A 20,805-nucleotide genomic window follows, 5' to 3' on the forward strand; every position below is an offset into this window, starting at 1 on the left:
TTTTATAAGACATATACATATATAAAAAAGGAGAGGAGCAGGCAAATGATCCGGTGAATCGTAGAACGTCATCACTTTGGAGCGATCTCTTTTCCATCTCCCTTGCTCCGTCCGTTCCGAAGGAACGGTACGAGAGTTCGTCGTGCAATAGGCGTATATTCTTGGCGCGACCTACCTTAAGTAAACTTACACTTTCGTTTAAGCGCCACCGTGCAATAGGAGGGGCGAAACGCAAGAAAACGAGCGGAGGTTTGGCGAAACACCGCCTCCGTTCTGTCGCGCGAGAATTGCAAGTGGCTCGTCGTCGTTTATCGCGACTTCCTCGTACTTTTTCCACCAGTTCGCCGCGTGCCTTTCGCCTCTTTCCCGTTCTTCTCCTTCGTCTCTTTTCCTTCTTCTCTCCTTTCTCCCTTTCTCTCACTCTCTCTCTTTCTATCTCTCTTTCTCTCTCATTTCTCGCTCTATCTTCTATCTTTTTCGCATACGGTCTCGAACTTCAACACCACCGCCGATTTTTATGGCACTCGTCCCCTCGGTCTGTTCTCACTTCTTCTTCGAGCGAAGCAGTCGACACCAGGATACGACTTGCGCGAGTGTGACATCCGAAGTTCGTGCTTCGTTGACGACAATCATGACGCATACGTGAGTGCATTTCGGTACATGCTCGATGATATACGCGGCATTCACGGGGCTCGGTACACGTGGATTGCCGTTCGTTTCTGTGAAATTTATCTCGATAGTGAACATATATATATATATACACATACATCGCGGGAAGGAACGAGGATGAATCGCGGTCGATTCGTGAGAATAACTCTAATGCTCGATAGCAAGAAGAATGCAACGAGCAACGTAAATAAATTCCCCTAAAAGAAGATTATTTCGCGAGTTGTTCGAGCACACGGTAATTAAGATCGCGTTCGCGACGCTTCTAAAAAAGATCGAAAACGACGATTTATCTCCGCGCACAGTCCAGAGAACTAAATATACGTATTCTTAGACCTGTCGAACGCACGATCAAGCAAAAAGAGAGCTGGTGTGTATTTCTGCGCCATGCGAGTTCGCGCCACACGACGCGACACTGCGTATTCGTGGCACGTGTAGTCGTGCATCGGCACTGCACGCCGCCCTTTTTCACGCGGGAACTAGCGAAACTTGTACACGAACCAGTTTTAATCATCCGACTTATCAATCGACGAGTCGTGGATCACTTTGGTTATACTCAAACTGCAGAAGCGCATCGGTATGATAGAAGTGTATCGTGTTTTTCTATGGGATGATGGGCAGATTTTGTTGGCAAATGGTTGCTTTTAAATTGTTTACAGATACCGGGCAACGCATCGTCGCTGTGTAAAATTTTTCAGAATTTTTATCGGCGTTTGAATTATGGAATTGTCAAATTACAACTGATAACGACGCTACGAACAAAAGCGGCCACCAAAACGCAATCAGTGTTACGATAAACTAATCGAATATAAAAAGCAGGCCGTACTTGAAATACGCTTAACCAACATTTGTTCCAATGTCCAATCGTAATATTCTATGCATTTCGTTAATATACGAGTATTACCGCGAAACGAACGGGAGGCAAGGACGCGTGCGCCTAGCCACTTCCATAATAAACCTTTTCGCTATTAATTACGTCATCGAGTTCACTATCACCGTGTCTCGTGGTTGGAAACGTCGAAACGGGTTGCCGAGTGGTTCGGTGGTCACACAATCTCCGCTGATTCGGGTTATCGGACAGTCGCCTCCGGAGTCCTTATCGACGATCAACGGAACTCGCGGCGCCGCGTATCGACCGTTTTAGCCGCGGCTCGTTAGCGCCTCTAAGTGCAGGCGTTCGATCTCGTAATCAAGAGGGTGGCGTGTTTCGATTTCGATTGTCGATCGAACGGAGCGCGAATCGTAGCCATCTCGATTCGTCTCGCATCGAACGAACGTCGATCGTCAGTCTCGACTAGATTTAACGCGTGTACGCATATCGTAACTAACGATCGACCGCGATCCATCGGCGATCGATCAACGATCGTGAGAATTTCGCTTTACTCTTTGCTTGTCAGCTTCTGTCATCTCGATCGAGATAACCTCGAATCTCCGTAGAAAAAGCTCGATTCACGGACAAACGCGAAGAAGACGAAGATCGAGGGAAACGGCGATTCGATTACTGGCAAACTTCGAAGAAACCTTCGTATTTAATATAATCGTAACTTTCTACGTTCGTTACGTCACGCTTCGTTCCGGCAGCAGATCATCTGGCGGTGTGAGTCGGAGTATGTGTCCAACGAGACGATCCTGTGAGCTCGAAACGGACCAATCTGGCATTCGGTTGTTATCGGTGACCGATGGAAGCCGTGCACACCCGACGGGATACACAGATCGCGCTTACTCTCGGGCACATCGCGCGTACCGTCTTAGTACACGCGCACGACGCAGCCACGAACACGCGCGCGTTCCTCTCTGGCCTCTTTCCTTCGCACCCGCTCCCTGGAATTTCGGCAGTCGGTGACAGTGGCTTGACGAGGAAAGGTAATCAACCGGTCTTAAAGGTTTCAGGTTTAACCAGATATACTCTCGTCACGGTGTACATAGTAATCGTTTACATATGTGCGCGTGTGTACGGGCATACGAAAAACTTCTCATTCATGTCTTCTGTTTCTTTGAGTTTACGATAGTGTAAACGCGTGTGTAGTGCACATGTAGAAGTAGACGCGTGCGACCGCGTTTATGTATACGTGTTCTGTTGTGTTTCGTATTCCATCGACGTTTACGCGCACTTCCCGCCTCGAGATTCGCGCATGCGCGCTCCGTAGCGTCCCTTTGCACGTGGTCGTGCATACACGTAAGCTTGTTTTACGTGTTCCTTACTGTTATTACGAAATTATCAAACACGAAAGATGGAACGATAAGTTGGACACTCGTCTTTCTACGTTCTTCTCCCTTTTCCGACACACGTATCTTGTTTCACGCGTGTGTGCATACATTTTCTCGCTTATCGTCGATCGAGTCTACGCGACTGTAGCTATCGACGGGAGACTGAACCAAGACGTCTGTTTTTTTCTGTCCCGTTCGATAATGAAAACGTAACTTATCTTCGATACCGATGACGTTCGTTCAGACGAAATAACGTCGTTTCCGAAATTTCCATACGGTAAGGATCGTGTGCACTTGGCACGCGCATGCGTACTGCTCGACCGACCAGATCGGAATATTAATTCCGAATCCGTAATGAGAGCCGTTCAGCGAATCGACCTTGTCTCGCGTATGAAAATCGCCTGCGTTAATTTCTTCTTCCATTCCCTTTCCGGCTTATCTCTCGATCCGCTTCCCAACTCGGAAATAGATACGTGCCCCTCAGTCCATGTATAAAAACACCATTTTTATTTCTCTTACGAAAAAAAAAAGTCAGTCGGATCGTTGTTCCTCGATCAGTCTTTTTCTTTCCACGATCGCGTTGAAAAACCCGTATAATAATTATCTTTCGCGTCCTCGTTCGCGAATAACCAGCAATTACAACGAGCAGAATGAAATCATTGCGGTGTCGCGCAAACAAGCTTATGATCATCGACGATCGCTTTATTATTATTTAGTAGCCGGTGTTTTTTTCTGTTTCTCAAATGTCTCGAATATTTCATCGATCGTCGTTCTATTTAATTTCCGTTTCGGCTCGTTCGGTAAGAAAATATGTAAAGCTATAGGAGAGAAGCGCCTGTTAATCACGTGTTAACGCTTAATGGTAAGCAAACACGATTCTGCGTTTCTGTTTTTTCCCTGACCTGGCCAATCTTTTCAAGACGAGAGAGAAAAAAAGTATAGCGAGAAACGCGGAGAGACAAAGACGCGTGGGTTGGGTCGAGTGGCCTGCGAAAGGAATGTCGGGTTTATTAGTCCGTTTTAGGTCTATTCCTAAAACACAGTCCATCGCCGATTTAGCGTTGAATCGCGAAGAATGTTGGTAAATAAACGTGTGCGAAGAATCTGAAAGATAAGTCCCGTTGAACTTTGGCCTCAGCACGTGGCCTCGAGAAGAAGATCGCTTACTCGGCCATACGATTCGTAGGTACATACTACGTGTAGAATCGTTCATTGTATTACCGGTGTCTTTTCAGCGGTCGAGTCATTCACGTTGACGGTCCGAGTGAATGGGAGCTGGCCCACGAGTTTCGCCCTAATCAATTTCTCGAGAGGGGCAACGAGGCCCGCAGCGGAACTAAATAAGGGATTCGTCGTGCTACCGTTCAATAGACTTCCTCTTTCGCGATTTTTGTATCGAACTTTTGATCTACATTGGCTTTCAAGCGAAATTCGCCACTTTGCCTCGTACAAATTCGAAGATTTCCCTTCGTTGAATCAACGGAGCTTCGAGAAATCGTCTGATAACTGACTTCTGTCTTTTTTTGAAATTACTCGAGATAGAGTTTCGATCTTGATTTTTAAAAACACCGACGAATCATCGAGACGAATCTCTGCCAGCTATTCCGGTGGCTGCGTATTGTTTACGCGGTACGCTTTGCCATTGGACCAGCGAAAAATTTAGATAAAGTCGGATATCAAAGCACCGATATCGCGCCGATTGCAACGAGTACCAAATTACACGGCACCTTTCATATCGATTTCCTTAGAACAATCACGACACGGAGAAAAACAGATAGTAATCGCGCTAATTACATTATCTAAACGAGATAGGAAGAGATTTTATTTGTACGATAACCAACTTTACATTTTGAACGAGTCGTGTGCTCGAGATAAAAGACACTTTCACGCGGTTTAAAATACCTGTAACGTGAGAAAATGTTTTGTCGATTAGTTATCGGTTGTTGCGTTAACATCTCGCCGATTTATCTAATCAGCGATCGATCTCGATAGATGAGAAATTAAAAAGTTTCGTAAACACGGAAATCTTGAACAATTTTCGATACTCTAAGAAAATAGATCGGTTGAATTTCAGATATCAGAGTTTTACGGGATATCGAAGATGTAAAGTCGAAAGTTTGAGATACAATGTCCGTGAACACACAGCTCGTTTTATTTTCCATGTCGATACTCCGGAAACACAGATAATTTAGTAGTATCGAGTATTTACGAAATTCCTAGCCGCAGACAAAAACATCGTGACAATGCACGTTAAAATTTGTTCGTTACGACGATGCATTAGTTTGGATATCATCGACGATTATACGGAAACATGTAAATATTGGTACGATCGTCGTTTGATTTATCGGACCAGAAAGCGATGCACGGACGTCCTCCATTCCGGTGTATACCCCGAAGTACATACTGCGGTTCGTTTCAATATTTATACACGATATCGACTCGCACCGCGCATATAATTTTCCATTCGACTATTATTCCAAGTGTCGAAGTTGCACGAGATAAGGCAGCAAAAGAGTTTTCTCTTTGCTCGGCTATCGACGATTCCTCCCTCGACATCAAAGAGTCGAATAAAAGTTTTCTCAGAGACAATAATAACGGAAAAGTATATTGAAAAGTACGAGGCAACGGAATGATGTAATACCGCGGTGTTCGATATCGAAACGAATTCTGTACGAGAACGATAGCAGCGTTCGCAACTTGGATTCTACGAGTCGTTGCTCGATCGACCGCGTCTTCGTTAGAAAGAGCATCCTGTTACCGGTCGGCGATAATTAAAGCGAACGTTGCATGAAAATTCAATTGAAAACCTGACAATTTTCCAATTAGGCACAATATGCCGCTTAAATGGAATTGAACGAGCCCCTAACGAGGGCTTCTTTCCCGCCATCAAAACGAATAGTGTGTTTCCGCGGCGTTTCCAGGAAGACGCGTTCAGTACAGTCGCAGCTATCGTCAAATCTACTTCGTTAGATCTTATTCGTTTGCAACGAATAAATAGATTATTTCTTCGGTTTCTCGTCGAACATTTGCATTCCCTGACGTTTATTTAGACCGTGGTCGATGGTTTCGCGTCGAAATTGCAGAGATTCGATTCTTCGTAGAATTCTAAAATTTCAAGTAAAAGAATTTCTAACTAGCGAACTAGCTACTCTTGAAAAATTGTTTCGTAAGTTGGCGGAAGGATAATCGTTCGATTTATTTCGTACAGTTATTGAATAATAAAACGGTCGAATTCTTCGACTATATATTTTATCTATATCTCGAGCAACACGACCAAGAGGCCAGTGAAAGCAACAAAACTTTTCAAACGCTGATTGGAAAAGTTTCACGCCAGAATAGACACGTTCCAAGGAATATAGCTATCCTAACGGAACTTTTACAATCGGTCAGACTGCCTGAAACAATCGTGGCTAGTAACGTCGTTTACGATTTTTTAAATTACGTCTTTCAACGGATCCCGCTTTTGGTCCCGCTCTCCGCTTTAAACGGATCGAAATAAAAATTTAGAAGGCTGACAATTACCGCGCACGATGAGGCAATTTGTTTATGGAACAAAGCGATTCGGCTAGACGATTCACCAGCTTGTCGTAGGTATTCGCCTCGTTCCGTCGTCGTGTACGCCGTCTACGATGGCGAAGAATGAACAACGCGGAGAAAAGAAAAAGACAGAATCCGATGCGTTTGGTATCGAGCCAGGAACGAATTCTCGAATAAACGGGCCAGCGCATTGTGTTCGGTGCAACACGATAATGGCTATCTACCAGCTTTCCATCGATAATTGCTTCTTCTGATTTTTGAAGCACCGATTGCACGCCGATCGGTATCCTTTCGATTTCCTTTTCCGCGTATCGCTCTCCCGACACAACTGCTCCAATGGGCCTTCTTTTTATATCGCTATTATTAGGCGAGCCTGCCTCTATTCTCAGAGCACGCGCCATGCAACCGAGGGATTATTTCGAGAAAATATCTTCACCGGTGTGTCGGCTCGATATATCGTTGCTTGCTTCCGTGTATCCGGCTATTTTCTCAATGTTGGAGACGCTACTGGAAGCCTTTTTCATTACAAAAGAAGAAACTGGATGTTTCTTTTTCGGTTCGTTCGGGAGCTTTCGAAATTGCGGTCCCTCGCATTTATAGATTCTCATCCTTAGTTAACTTCCCCAGGGATAAATATTTCTAGCCGTGTAGTTTATACGTAGCAGAGTGTCGAAACGGAGACGGCGATGATCGTTTTTCCAGATGTCGGCACTTTTCGTACGTGTTTGGATTTACAATTTTCTTATTATTAAAAGTACATCGATAGAAGTAGCCGAGTCTTAAGATTCGGAAGTTGAATCTTTCAAACGATCCTCTGGTTATCCGTAGAATCTTATCGGGATACCTCAACTGTGTTTAGGATGTCCGCTGAAAGTGCCGTAACGTAAGCAAGCGACAAAGTAAATTTACCCTCGGATACTGTGTAGACTGTAATATTAGCTGTTTAGAAAGTTGAATAGTCTTGTCGCAGCATACAGGTGCTCCTTAAATTCAAATTTCGTGCAACTCGGCCTTAAGGACGACGGAAGCACCTACGACTGGCAAGCAACAGCTCTGCACGTTGTGTAAATACGAAAACTGATCTCCACTTTGTTCGCTTTAATTTCTATAAGACAGCCTCCAAACGAGAATGTTCATGTTCTCGGTTTGCTCGCCACAGTAGCCACTTAACACAACTTCGAACGTTGCTCTGGTCCACAGCTATCGATTAGACCGTAATCGTTGGAGTATGTCGATTACGTGTCTCGATCAGACTCTACAGCTCAGACGTTGCAAATTCCAGGTGTCATAGCGCAAGAAGTTGCTCTCCGACCTTGGCTATTCGAATTTTCTTAATACGTTCTGAGAACGTGGCTATCATCGACAGAAAATGCCTATTCTTAATTTCTTCGTAGTAGGTAATTAACCCTACAACGAGTGCCATTCTAGCTCGTAGTTATCAATTAATTAGAGCATCAATTATCAGCGTTTCAATAGCAGCCTAACCGTTCGAAACCCTGAGCACACCCCAGTTGTTGTAGGACCGAGAGTCGATAAGCGTTCGATTTGGCTACGAATTCGTTGCCTTTCTAACAAAATTTCGACGATCGTTGGACAACGTTGGCGAACGATATTTGGCGCGTTCGGGTGATTTAAAGGTTCGTAGGAAGCTGTGGAGCGAGAGTTAGCCGCGACTTACTAAAAATAAGCGCTCCCCTTATCAGCAGGCTGAGTTTACACAATCCTATTTGCACAATACTCGTGAAACCGTGCAACGGTACGGCTTCGTCAGAGAACGTCGTCGTTACACGTGGACCAACAGGACCCTGGACCGTTTCATTTGGCGTTAACCAGCCGGTGTCGAAATCTCTGCTTCGTCTTCTTCTTCGTCCTCTTCTTCGTTTTCTTCCCTTCTGTCTTCTGGGCTAGATCGTAGCAGATCATCCGTGGTTATTCGTATTTATATCTCTTACGACCTTGTGTCCAACGACGACCAGAAGGAACAACGGGCGACAGGGACACGCAGGGGACGTTAACCCGAACCGTTTTCGGGGATTTTCCGATCGAAGTAATTTCGACGCTCGCACAAGAAATATGGAACGTTGGTAGAATGCTCGTGAACGAAATATTCGACGAAGAAGATAACGGGAAGAGGTTTTGGATTCGATCGAATCTTTGCTCTATACGTATGTGTACGTTTATTACCATCTCTATCTTGTTATCCAATCTAACGATGGTTGCAATCTTATCGACAAGCTGGCAAACGATCGAATCGAGAGATAATTCAAAGTATCGAATAATCGTCTCTTAAATCTTTTAATCGAGTCGCTAATACGAGGCAATCTTACGTTTATTAAAATTTTAGTAAGCTTATCTAACGAGTTCCTGCGGTAATTTCGACTCGAAGGTGGGCTGCGATATTAATCTGTGACGATTATTATCTCGATGATTCTGAAACGCGTAACTTTTTCCACTACAACTCGACTTTCGTGTGTTTAGGAAGCCGACAATCACGCGAAGATAACCGCGTTGTAATTTAGAAAGCAGTAGCGAACGAAGTAATTCCAAGAGAAATATTATTCGTCCGAAATCTCGGAATTTATTTCCTTTCGTTCTTCCATCAACGATATCGCGATGCTCTGAAAGATTTGTGAGCGTTGTAAGAGAGTACATACTAAACAGAGATTAAAACGATTTACCGTGTTTTCAGAGATGTGTTTTGTTTGATATGCAAACGACGCGAAATTGGCTAACATAGACGGTATCTTATCATTCACAGAATACAACATACAAACACGCCCGTTTATTAGAGCAGCCTGTTCTCGGTCGATCAATTGTCCATGGTCCTACGTCGAACCATCGACGACAGTCTCTAGGTGGACCATTTTTTGGTCAACTTCACAGCCCGTGTGAGAAGCGTTCCAAGTTATTCGTTTCCTTTCAAATACCTCAGCCTTGTGTGAAAAGTTATTTTTTTTCATGGCTAAATCCTACATCCACGGTATGTAATGACATTTCATTTATTACTTTTATCTTCGTAAAGCTTCCATTTTTTATTAAACATTTATGTCCATTCGTTTTTCCAATATCTTATCAAAATTAATTTCAACAATATCGTGATTATTTATGCAACCGTGATACGTAGATTTTCATCGGCAACGATAAAAAAGCTCGAGGTTGCTCTAACGGAGCACATGCTTCCAACGTTGAAGTTCATTCTCGGCTGAAGGTCGGTCAAGAACATTGAGAAAGGTCAAGGCCGGCCGAACATACCGAACAATCGGCTCGTGACGTGAACTATCAACCCGTTTGGGATCGGCATGGTCGATTGTTCGTGTGGCAATTTAACGAGCTGATTGCTCTTTTGCCCGTGGGACTGTACTTCGTGTATATGGCCGTATCAGCTGTGAGAAATTTTCTCAACAGAAACTTCGTCCTTAATCGAGTTCTTCGTTGTACGTTGAACATCACGGTGAATGGTCGAAGTACGCGTGTCTTCGTTCCAGTGAATCAGAATTAGTGCGATTCGCGTTGTTTTTGTTCGGCGTCACGTTTCAACCGAACCTTTCCCTTCGATTTCGCGTAGTGCTCGTTGAACGAACGTAAATGACGATTCTTTTTTCGATAATTGCTTGTGTTCGTTCCGTGTTGGTAAGTTAACATTATCGAGTCGCATCGCCCTTGACCTACCTCATACTAGTCGTAATCGTATCAAACTCGACCAACGTTACGAAACATGGCTGCTGATGAAACAATGAGAGACAGAAGTCTGAAACCGCACGAGGCTCGATTAGGACGTTGTTTTCTTCGACGATATCCGTCCATAATTCTGCCCACTCGTCGGATGTTTATCGAGACGTCACTTTCTTCCTGATACCGGCCACTATTGGCTCCCATCGCCACGTTTACCACATATTGTATGCTACATAAAACTGGCTATAACATCTATGATTCACACAGACTTCTGTACAGTAGCACACTTCCAGTTGAAGATTCCAGTTGTCCGCGAGCGAAGCCAATCCGTGTCTAGACGCCTTTTCCATTTCTTTCGCGATCCATCTCGTCGATCTCAACGTTCGTCTGTTAGAATGTGCGCTTTATGACTTTGTGCTCGTTATATCCCATTGACGTCTTCGATATTACGATCCTTCGTTCGAGAGGGTTGGTCCGTCGTAAAGGAGAGAAAGGTCGCGGAAAGAAGGAAAGTCTCGTCGTCGATTCCTCTCCTGTCTCGCGGCGCCGCGTGCACGTGGATAATTTATAGGTATGATAATACACGCGTATTTGTGCAGCAGCGTGCACGACGAGTACGACGAGTCGCAGCGCGGATCGAGCACGATGCGAACAAATACTTAATTAAGTTACTCGCTGATAGATAATGATATACAAATTACAAAACGTACGAACCGTAGTCGTTTTCTTTTCGACCTTATCTTCGTCGCGTTCGCCTTCGTTTCGATCCATCTGTTTCTTTTTATTTTCACGATCTATCACGCTCTTTGCAACGGTCCATCCTCTGTTCCAGTCAACCGTGGACGATGATGGCGTCATTGGAGAATAAAGTGGATGAACAAGTCATCAAGGTACCGCAGCAGAATGGAGGCAATTGCAGGAACGAGGAACTGCAGCTGGAAGATGTTCCAGATAACAACAACGAGGTGAGACATTGCAGGACTGATCCGAATGTATCTGTATCGCGCTTCGGTAGTCGTACGGACCGTGCAAATGAAACGACAAGGATCGGTTAGTTCGGGACGAGCGACGTTACTCCTGTTAATCGTAGAATACGACACCTCGATGATCATAGTCCTGACATGGACCACGTGTGGCCAATCGTTGACATTTCTTTCAAACGGTGTATTTTCAGTGACTAGCGCGACGCTCGGTTATTTTCATAAATTCTCCACCGTAAGAAAGCTAACAGAGGAGAAGCTTACGAGCTCTGAAAGGCAAGCTACGCGTAATAAGATATTTAAAGTCTGCGAACGTTGTCCTACGATTTACGTATTCGTTTTCCCGAGAAGAGCGGTTAGCGCTTCGGTACAGCGTGCGCGAGAGAAAAGTTCCAACGATGCTGGAACAGTGGCGAAACTTGCGAAACGCGGGGCTGCTCCGATGCTCTGTAAAGAGATTAGCAACAATCGTCGGCGATATCGTTGCACGAGACTAAAAATACTGGCCGTAGTAATTCATAAATCGAGTTCTCTGTTAAAGTGAATTGGTATCAGCGTCACATGGCGCGGTCGCGGTCGCGGTCGTCGGTTCGATAACACGTCAGAGTTTTGGGTCACGCGCGGTCTAGCAAAACGCGAAAGTCGCCGGCTTGAACGGTTTCAGACGCTCTTTAGCCTTGATCTCGAGCACCTTGTGAATTTCCACGAATGACGGTGTTGAAACGTTCGTCGCTGGCCGTCCACCGAGCCTTCAACTTCCGAACCTCCTTGTTTCTACAAACTGCCAGATGTTCTTTGTTGGCCCGTGAAAGTACCTTGGAAACTTGAGACGACGACCTAACGAAAATTGAGCCGCAAGAAACGAGAAACCGATGCTGCATCGTGTTTTAACTCGTCTTTGGTTGCCTATTAGTATGCTAATCGAAGGAAAGTTTCAAGGAAACCACGAAACTTCTGGTAGAAATACATTTTCATGCACGTGAAAACTTTTTATCGTCGGTGTTGACAGAGCATCGAGGTGGAGATGGTGGTGCCACCGGATGGTGGATGGGGTTGGATGATCGTCGCAGCCTCCTTCATGTGCAACCTCTTCGTCGATGGCATCATTTTTAGCTTCGGTGTCTTTCTCAACGATATTTCCGAAGCTTTCGCAGTGTCGAAGGCGAGAGTGGCGCTGGTTGGTTCGTTGCAGTCTGGATTTTATCTTATGGCTGGTCAGTGACAAAAAAAGAGCGTATAAATATAAATCATTCGATAGGCCTCGCGATAATTGAAAAATACATTTTGTATCGAACGTCGAATTAATTTTTCCTCTTAATTCTTTCTGCTTTATTCCGTGACTTATCTCATTTATTTTTAAAGTATCTTCTTAATTAGCTGTCAACGTAATAGCTCCAAGTATAATTAGCTTTTTCTATAACTATATCGTATAACTTTTGATAGCAAAATTCCGATTACAGCGCATTATAATACGACGTTTCCCTTTTCAACGCGCAATATCGTTGATTTTAACGATAAATTAATTTTCAATGTGGATCGCTTGTGTTTTATTCGCAGGCCCATTCGTGTCAGCATTGGCCAACAGGTACGGTTTTCGTCTGGTAGCGATCCTTGGAAGCGTGATAAGTTGCAGCGCTTTTGTCCTGTCGTACTTCAGCACTTCCATCGAGTTCCTCTATATCTCTTACGGCGTGCTCGGTAAGTTCTTATCCTATGTACAGGGTAGAGCGTCCAACAGTGTACTTAAATATTACGTTTTGACTCTTGGAAGCTGCGAATGTTGTTCAAATTTCAATGTTGGACAAATTTGTACGATTTCGAGGCATTTGCATATTCTTCGACGCACTTTTGTCTTTGGTAACACCTACGTAACACCTTGGAAGCTGCACAAACATTCGGGTACGTTCTTTCGGACATACCACCCTGTATACGCTTGTTCCGGACCAAGTTTCTACCGCCTGGACAGAAAAGTTTCCCTTTTATCCTGATGTTCTATTTTGCATGTAAAGAACGTTCCCCTTTCGAGGCACGTGAACAACGTCACTTTCCATTCGCTGTGTTCTCGCGATCGAAATTTCTTGAATAAAAAGACAGGCAAAAGGGAGGAACGGGTGCACTTAAAACTAACGTTAACTTTGATACTGAAATTATTGCAACCGGAGAATTCGTTAAAATTCCTTTGTATGATAAAACGATGCACTCGACTAACGTTAACTTTCATATCCAAAGAATCGGAACCTTTTGAAGTAAAAAGAAAGAGAAAAAAAATTCCTGTCGCGCGATTGTCGAAACGCGAGTCCCAAGTAGAGCAGCGACGATTTAAATAAAAAAATTCCATTCCGTGATTCATCGTTTCTATTTCTCCCGTTTCACGTGGTATTTGTGTCTTGCATTGTTAGGAGGTATCGGGGCAGGCCTGATTTACGTGCCGGCTGTCATAACTACCGGATTTTATTTTGAAAGATGGCGAGCGCTGGCTACCGGGATCGCGGTCTGCGGATCCGGAATCGGCGCTTTCATGCTCGCGCCTATCTCAGACATACTGGTGAAGCAATTCGGTTGGAGGGGCGCCTTGCTCTTCCAAGCAGGTAATCGATAAAACATCCGGTTGATCTACCTTTGATATCGTAACACCAGTCTTCGATTGAATAGCGGAGAATTTTTCTAAAATTCTTCAACAACGATATCATCGATTCGATGATTTGTCAATAAGATAGTATTGATGTTATCGTCTTGTGGCATGTTTGACAAGCGTTCCATTGTTTTGTCATTCGACACTCTCTTTTCGAGCAAACAATGGAAACTTTAGGATTGCATTTCCACAGAGCGTTGTTCAAACACTTACGCTTGCCCAATGTTATCGATGAAATTTTCCACTTATTTCAATGTTCCTTTATTTTTTGTACTAGAAGTTGGAACAGCAGTTTCAATCCAGGACTGATCGAAGGTTCCCATTTCGCGATATTAACCCGTTAACTGCGCTAACAAAAATCCCTTACGGGGTGCGTAGTTAAAATCAAGCAATGACCTGTATACCTGTAGTCAACGACGCAGTCAACTGGTTAAAAATATAATAAACAAGTATTTTACGTTAGAACATTTCCACAACATTGCTTGAAATGTCATAGGAATGCTGTTAAATTGTGCCATTTTCGGTGCTATGTTCCGTCCATTGAAGTCAACGCGGATTAAGGTGAAATCCAGCCCGGAGAACGCGGGTTTAGAAGTAAAAAGCAGTTTGATGGCAAGGGGAGTGTCCACGGCGTCGTTGCATTGTATGCAACCGGAGAGAAGCGGTTTCTTTGGAACCAATAACAATACCGATTACCCAACTGCTGCTGAGCTGCTTGGAAGCAACCCCAACATAGTAAAGTAATAATTAAATCTCCATCTATTTTCAACTTTTCAAAAGCACTACGATCTTAAATCTAGAAAAAATCTTTTATTTATGTACTTTGAAATTTTCACTCGAAGTAAGAATTGTGATAAATTCGAAGGGAATACTCCGAGAAATAGAAATTGCCAACTTTGTACAAGTTTCGTTCGTAGAGATTACAGTCTCTTATTTAAGGCGTAAAACGTGCTGCGAGTTGCACGCTACGCTTAAAACAAAAGTAGCAGTTAAACGCGGTCGAACCAACACGATGAACAAGTCTTAAGTCGACAAACTCGTAAAGATAGAAGAAACGTTAAGCTACGAAGAAGAAAGAGGAAAGGAACTTGGTTTCAGACGGTGGGTGCTGATTTGACAAACTTCTTATTGCAGCGCCTCCAAGTCGTTGCATTCTCTTCATAAGATTCACGCGGAGCTGCGAACTCTGGAAAGGAAGTTGAGTAGCTCGGAGAAGCGGCTGTCCGTGCCGATCTATCCAGAGTTGGACGTGAACATGGACGAGAAGATGGTCGAAGAGGAGAACAATCTCCTCGGTGGAGATGTGGAGAGACTGAATGGCAAAGTGCCCACGGTGAGTGTAAAACACTCGTCTCGCGTTATTCTAACTTTTAAAGAGGTCAAAATGCGCGAACGTTTCTAACGTTCTACGTTGTTATCGGCTGTCTCGGGTCAAGTAAATAGAGGCAAATAAATAATTATTTATCGTTATACAGAGCCAAGCTACCACCCTGCAAAAGCTCCGCGAGAATTCCAAAAGATGTTTTACGATTCGTAGAAAAAGACGCAAATTGTAGAAAGATCAACAATTGGTTATGCTAGGATATTCGTGGCGATACACGTAGTTTGCGGACACAACTGAACTTTTATGGCATTTTTATGGCAGTTCCTGTGCCAGCAGGATTCATTTAGCCGCGATAACAGTACGTCCTGGTTAAGTGAGTAGAGGAAATTGTTGGCAGATTCGCAGGCATACGATCAGCGGCAGACGACTGCGCGCGGACTCGGACTGCAGCCAGAAATCGCTGAAGATGGGCAACAGGCGAAACCCATTCAGCAAGGATCCGCAGAGACCGTTCTACAGGGACGATATCTTTTACGGCGGTTCCCTGAACAGACTGCCGCATTACAAATCGCAGGTAAAAAACGGAACGAAATACCGTTGAATGCTTCAAGTTGGCTTGAAAAAAGTAAATTTTTCTACGAATTACGCGAGTTTACGATGTCTCCAAACTGTAACAGTAAACGATCGATTTCTTTTCGTGTAGATACGACTACTTTCGAAAGATTCATATATTTTTTAACCATTTGCGCAGCAATCGTCCGTTGGCTATCACATGTCTGTCACGCGTTTGCCTACTGCGACGGACGTCGCCGAAGAGGAGAGTGGAAGCTGTTACATCTGTCCAGAGAGCGTACGTCGAATTTTGACGACAATGCTCGATTTGAGTCTTCTCAAGAGTCCATCTTTCTTGATCCTGGCCATATCCGGAGGACTTACGATGATGGGCTTCTATACACCTTTTATGTACGTCCCAGGTATCGTATCACGTTTCATCAAATCGTTTCTTTCTCATCTTTAAAAGCTTCGAAAGCTGCCGACAAAAGTATCCCATTTTCCCCCGTTATCTTCGCGGCATTTCGGAAATGTTGAATTCGCCAAAGAAAAGAGAAGAAAATTCGAAGGATATCGGTTGGATTTTATCCGACCAAGTGTCCCATTTTAAAAATCGACTGTGCGCCAGAAAAATGAAAAAAAAAACCAGCGTGATCGATTCTGTTCCGCAGATCGAGCCCAATTGGCAGGCATCGAGGCCTCGACCGCTATGTTTCTTGTCTCTGTGATCGGTATCGGCAACACCATTGGCCGTGTCGTGTGTGGATTGGCTAGCAGCTTGCCAGGAGTTAACGCGTTGGTCGTCAACAATATATTCATCAGCGCCGCTGGCCTTTTCACCATTTTCTCCGGATTATCCCTCAGCAAGGGCTACCAGTTCTTTTACGCTGCCGGTTTTGGCATTAGCATATGTAAGTATATCGTGGTTACTAAGCTTGAAGATGTTATGGATCTGGTGTTTCAAATCCGTAGATATTGGGTTAAAATTTCTGTCGTTGCAGCTGTCTTCGCCTCGCTGCGATCGATCCTGGTGGTAGATCTCCTGGGACTAGAGAAACTGACCAACGCTTTCGGATTGCTTCTTTTGTTTCAAGGCGTGGCAGCTGCCGTAGGCGCGCCTCTTGCAGGTGATTAGAAAATATCGATTCTCATACCCAGAGGGGATGTTACGCGACAATATATCGGAACGTTGTTGTGCAACAGCGATATAAATCACAAACGTTCCATATTATTACACTTTACGATAGAGTGATCGATCGTGATACATTCGAACGTTGAATCAAAAGTCACTGGTAACTAATGCCGTCTCTATCATGTAATTAATTAGCATCGATCTCGAGACGAGATACAGATCGTGGAATAAATTTCATGAGATACTTTCATAAATTAAGAATACAGATAAGATAAGACGACGATGAATAAGTAAACGCTTGAAAGTGGTCTAATCTATTTTTAGAAGTGTAAGCAACTTTACAAGTATGTTTTAACGTGTTAATTAATATTATACAATAAAAAGACGTATTGGTCCATTTGTTTAGGTATCTTTATGGATGCAACCGGAAGTTACGACGCCTCGTTTTACCTGTCTGGTAGCCTGATCTTTCTCTCGGCTGTGATCTGTTACCCCTTGAAGAGAATCAACGTGTGGGAGACTAAAAAGAACGGCGACAAATGCAGCGACGATCCATCCTAGTCCTGGTCGACGTCGAGCGCAAGACAGAACGCCGTAGACTGAAGTCTATCACGTATTCTCGTTGTCGGCCACCGTGTGTGTTTGTACATACTAACGCGTAAATAATTTATAACACGACTGCTCGAATCGATAATTACTCCGTGTGGTGGCAGCAGGACAAGCGTGATCATCGCAGCTATGAGAACACGTGGCAAAGGGGCTCGTTCGTGTTCCAGCTTCGAACTTGGTCGATCTTTGGAACTAAAACGGTCTATCGAGACGTTCAGGCGAGTGCAGCAGACGATTTCATGCAGAGAGGAATACCGTCCAGAGTATAAAGATTCTGTCCAAATCTAAGGTCGAGCTTTGCATTCCCATGAAACGTCGGAGTGCTCTTTTCGTATTCCGAGTAGCGCGTGAACATGTCGCGAACTCGCTGTCAGCTTTTACGCTGTTTTTAATCACCGACCAGTGCCTTCTCGTATCTTACAACGGATCGTTGGGAGTCGTGAGATATTTTTCTAGATCGTTCGATGACGGAACATATGTGTTCGTTGTTACGTGCCTTGCGTTTTCATAAAGAGATTTTACTCGAACGTTATTTCCCACGTTATTCATTGGGATGTTTTACAATTGATAATTCGCCGATCTCCTGTTACTTTACAGGGATTGCAAGGATTTTAGAATGTAAGGAAGACGTTTGTATATCAACACACGCGTCCGAAACAACAGATTATTGCTTTACTCCGATGTACGTTCTATTTGATCCAGCTTCGCTATGATCCTATACTGTCAAAAATCTTATTTATAGCGCGATATCGTCAATACGATCGTATACACCTATTTCCTTATTGCGATGCCGCAGACGGGAATAATTACGCTGCTTTATCTATTGTACATCTTGCATCGTTTCGAGAGGAATGCGCATGGAACGTTTGTATCTCTAGGAAGATTGGCGCGCGAAGGCGAAGTGAATATTCTCGTTAAATCGATCGAGCACGCCTTCCACTTCCGCGAATATCTTATAAAACGCGTTTCTATAATGAATAAGCAACACACTATTACACGCGAAGGCATATGTACTTGCATAAACGAGTACACGTAATCTAGATAGATCGTGCATCCGTTCTGGTGCAATGCTATTTATAGAGTTAATTAATCACTAAACCGACATCCGGCAGCGTGGTTCCGGATGTTCGGCACATCCCTAGGTGTTTAAGGATTTGCTCAAAAATGAAATCCGTTCCTATTGTTCCTAATTAATTATCTATTCTAGCATTTTTCTTTGCGTTTCTTTTTTTGTTTTTGTTTCCTTAGAATTATTCGATGTGCTTCGTGACGATGTAGCGTTGCATCGTTCCGCGGAGGATTGATCATTTCATTACTTAAGAATTTATTTAACAGTGCCGTAAAAAATAACGTTCGTCGAGAAAGGTATAAAAATATTGTACCAAGTGTATCGCAGCAGATAAGAAACGTGTGAAAAAATTCAGTCGCAGCTAGCATTTCGAAACACAGTGGAAAAATGCATAATCCGCTTTTAAACTAAAGACCATCTCACCTGTTACGATACACACCCCGTGTTCCAATCTACGAAGTACGAACGAAAAGTCGATATTGTTCAGAGTGCGTACGACGCGCGTGATGCCAGTGATCCGAATCCAACACGCGATACAACCTACGGTACGGTACGAAACAATCGGAAAAGAAAATATCGGAGAAGAAGAAAAACATGCACGGATGTATTTTCCGATCGCGATATTTTCCCAACTTTCTAAACTACCCTCTCTCTTTGCCAAACCGTTTTCTACACGAGCTTCGACATGTCGCATTAAAGAGCGACACGTGCCAAATGCGATATTCCATTAGACGGCGTAACGTTTGTTTCGATAGGTAATCGAGTCTCGTGGAAATAGATTGTACGAACTCGTTTTCAGACATATACTTGATCGCGTGTCACGAGGATGGTCGCCGCGTGATACGCGTCGCATATTTGCTGATTGACAGCGAAACGATATTGTTACACAAATATGTAAACGTGCGATTAAATATCAAGACTACGAAAAGGAAAGAGATAAAAAAGGAGGAACGCCTGAAACTTGAATTTTCCATGCGATTCGCCCTGCCTTGTACGTTCCTTCTGTTTTGCCACTCCTACTGTCTTCAACGTATGACGCAACATCGCTCGTAAATGTTATAAATTATTTATCAGCGTGTATACGTACGATCGTTGAAACGTTTGTTGTATTTGATCGTATGCGTGGTTTTCCTGTTCTTTATTGCCAATTACGAGCTGCAAATCCGGGATAAAATTTATCACTTTTCATGTTACCTTTATTGCGCTCGATCCATATGTTTTGCGAAGCCATTCGTTAACGCAACCTGGAATTCTCTCTTTCTTCGGCCGTGCGTGTTATCTCGTTTTAACAAGAGCCAGGATTCTCGACGACGTTGTCTTCTCCGTGAGTTCTCCGGTTTTACGATCCAGACCAAAAGACGACGAACTGTTTCAAGGGGACAGGTAACCTTTTTCGTCGTCTACGAGAAGCGTTGAAGATCATCGGAGAACAGGACTCTTTCCTTAATGGTATCTTCCATCTCTTTTTTCTCTTCTGCCCCGTATTTTCTTCGTTTCTAAAAAATGTTTTTTCAGCCGATACGTATGTATCTGGAACACGTCGAGATCACTATCACGTTATAAGGCAGAGCAAAGTTTCGCGTGTACGAGATCGATATTATCTTCATCAGTGCGTATTGAAACGCATAACGATGCGGCAGTGATACGAAACAACGCGCCCAAACTATCTGCCAGAGAAACAGATAATTCTCGCTGGCCAAACCAACCAGAGAATTTCCTAATCTTCTAACGAATCGATCAAATTGAAAATCGCATCTCCGTCGTTTCTCCGATAATTCCTATCGGCCATTAAATTACTCCCCGAGCTTTCACTCATTCGTTCCACATTTTTTTCCAAAGCGAACTTCATGATTCTCGTCTAGAAATTTGGTCACCGTGTCGCAGTAGTCGTGGTCAAAGCTTCTGTCGAGGTATAAGTTCAAAGAAGAAGGTCGCGCGACGAGGAGAGGAGGAACGTGTTTAACGAACGGCAATAATTTATGCCCGGGCACGGCCGCGCGAGGAAAAAACTCGTTGTGCTCGTCTTCCCGCCTCGACTTCGACCAGTAGGCCAGCCAGTGAGCGAACTCATAAATAGCGGAAAAGGCTGGCAATTCGCTTTTACGTTCGGAGGGCTCTGCTCGCGTCCGTCCGAATTGCTCTTTTTCGAACTGGCTATTGCCGCACTCCACTCCGAACGGATGATTGAAAAAAATGCAGCGCAGCCGCTAAACCGCGAGATTTCCTTCGAACCCTATTAATTCCGTTCCCGGTTACTGGGGTTACAATGTCGTTTCTGCTTGTCTGCTTACTATCGCCGCACACATCCTTCGCGTTACTTTCCAAATAAAACCGGTTAATCGTCCTGAGCTTGCATTTTTTATACGCGTTTCCCGTTGGTTGTACAAGCAGCCTGGATAAGATCGATCGAACTGATCTTTTCTG

At 44.0% G+C, this 20,805-nt stretch overlaps 2 protein-coding genes across 8 annotated transcripts in view; one reads left to right on the plus strand and one right to left on the minus strand.

Moving 5' to 3' along the window:
* Nucleotides 1–20,805, minus strand: part of Lbr (lamin B receptor) — a 47,912-nt gene that overhangs the window by 22,782 nt on the left and 4,325 nt on the right. The window lies entirely within an intron of this gene.
* LOC139992039 (monocarboxylate transporter 12) lies at nucleotides 213–18,931 on the plus strand. Of its 6 annotated transcripts, none has more exons than XM_072012521.1 (12): nucleotides 213–642; nucleotides 10,916–11,048; nucleotides 12,073–12,277; nucleotides 12,621–12,761; nucleotides 13,463–13,651; nucleotides 14,192–14,435; nucleotides 14,830–15,028; nucleotides 15,417–15,593; nucleotides 15,771–15,993; nucleotides 16,243–16,482; nucleotides 16,573–16,698; nucleotides 17,110–18,931. In XM_072012521.1, the coding sequence occupies exons 1-12, from the start codon at nucleotides 518–520 to the stop codon at nucleotides 17,262–17,264; spliced, it is 2,157 nt and encodes a 718-aa protein (XP_071868622.1). In that variant the 5' UTR covers nucleotides 213–517; the 3' UTR covers nucleotides 17,265–18,931. The 6 variants fall into 6 exon arrangements, with proteins under 6 accessions (XP_071868622.1, XP_071868623.1, XP_071868624.1 ...); XM_072012522.1 differs by lacking the exon at nucleotides 213–642 and adding an exon at nucleotides 663–852; XM_072012523.1 differs by lacking the exon at nucleotides 213–642 and adding an exon at nucleotides 984–2,529.

This window comes from Bombus fervidus, chromosome 11 (genome assembly GCF_041682495.2).
Source record: "Bombus fervidus isolate BK054 chromosome 11, iyBomFerv1, whole genome shotgun sequence".
Taxonomy (NCBI): Eukaryota; Metazoa; Arthropoda; class Insecta; order Hymenoptera; family Apidae; genus Bombus; species Bombus fervidus.

Coding starts and splice junctions, on each gene's coding strand:
- LOC139992039 (XM_072012521.1), top strand. CDS start 518: ATGGCACTCGTCCCCTCGGTCTGTTCTCACTTCTTCTTCGAGCGAAGC. Junction 11,049..12,072: donor TTCCAGATAACAACAACGAG/GTGAGACATTGC, acceptor CGGTGTTGACAG/AGCATCGAGGTGGAGATGGT. Junction 14,436..14,829: donor AGCAACCCCAACATAGTAAA/GTAATAATTAAA, acceptor TTCTTATTGCAG/CGCCTCCAAGTCGTTGCATT.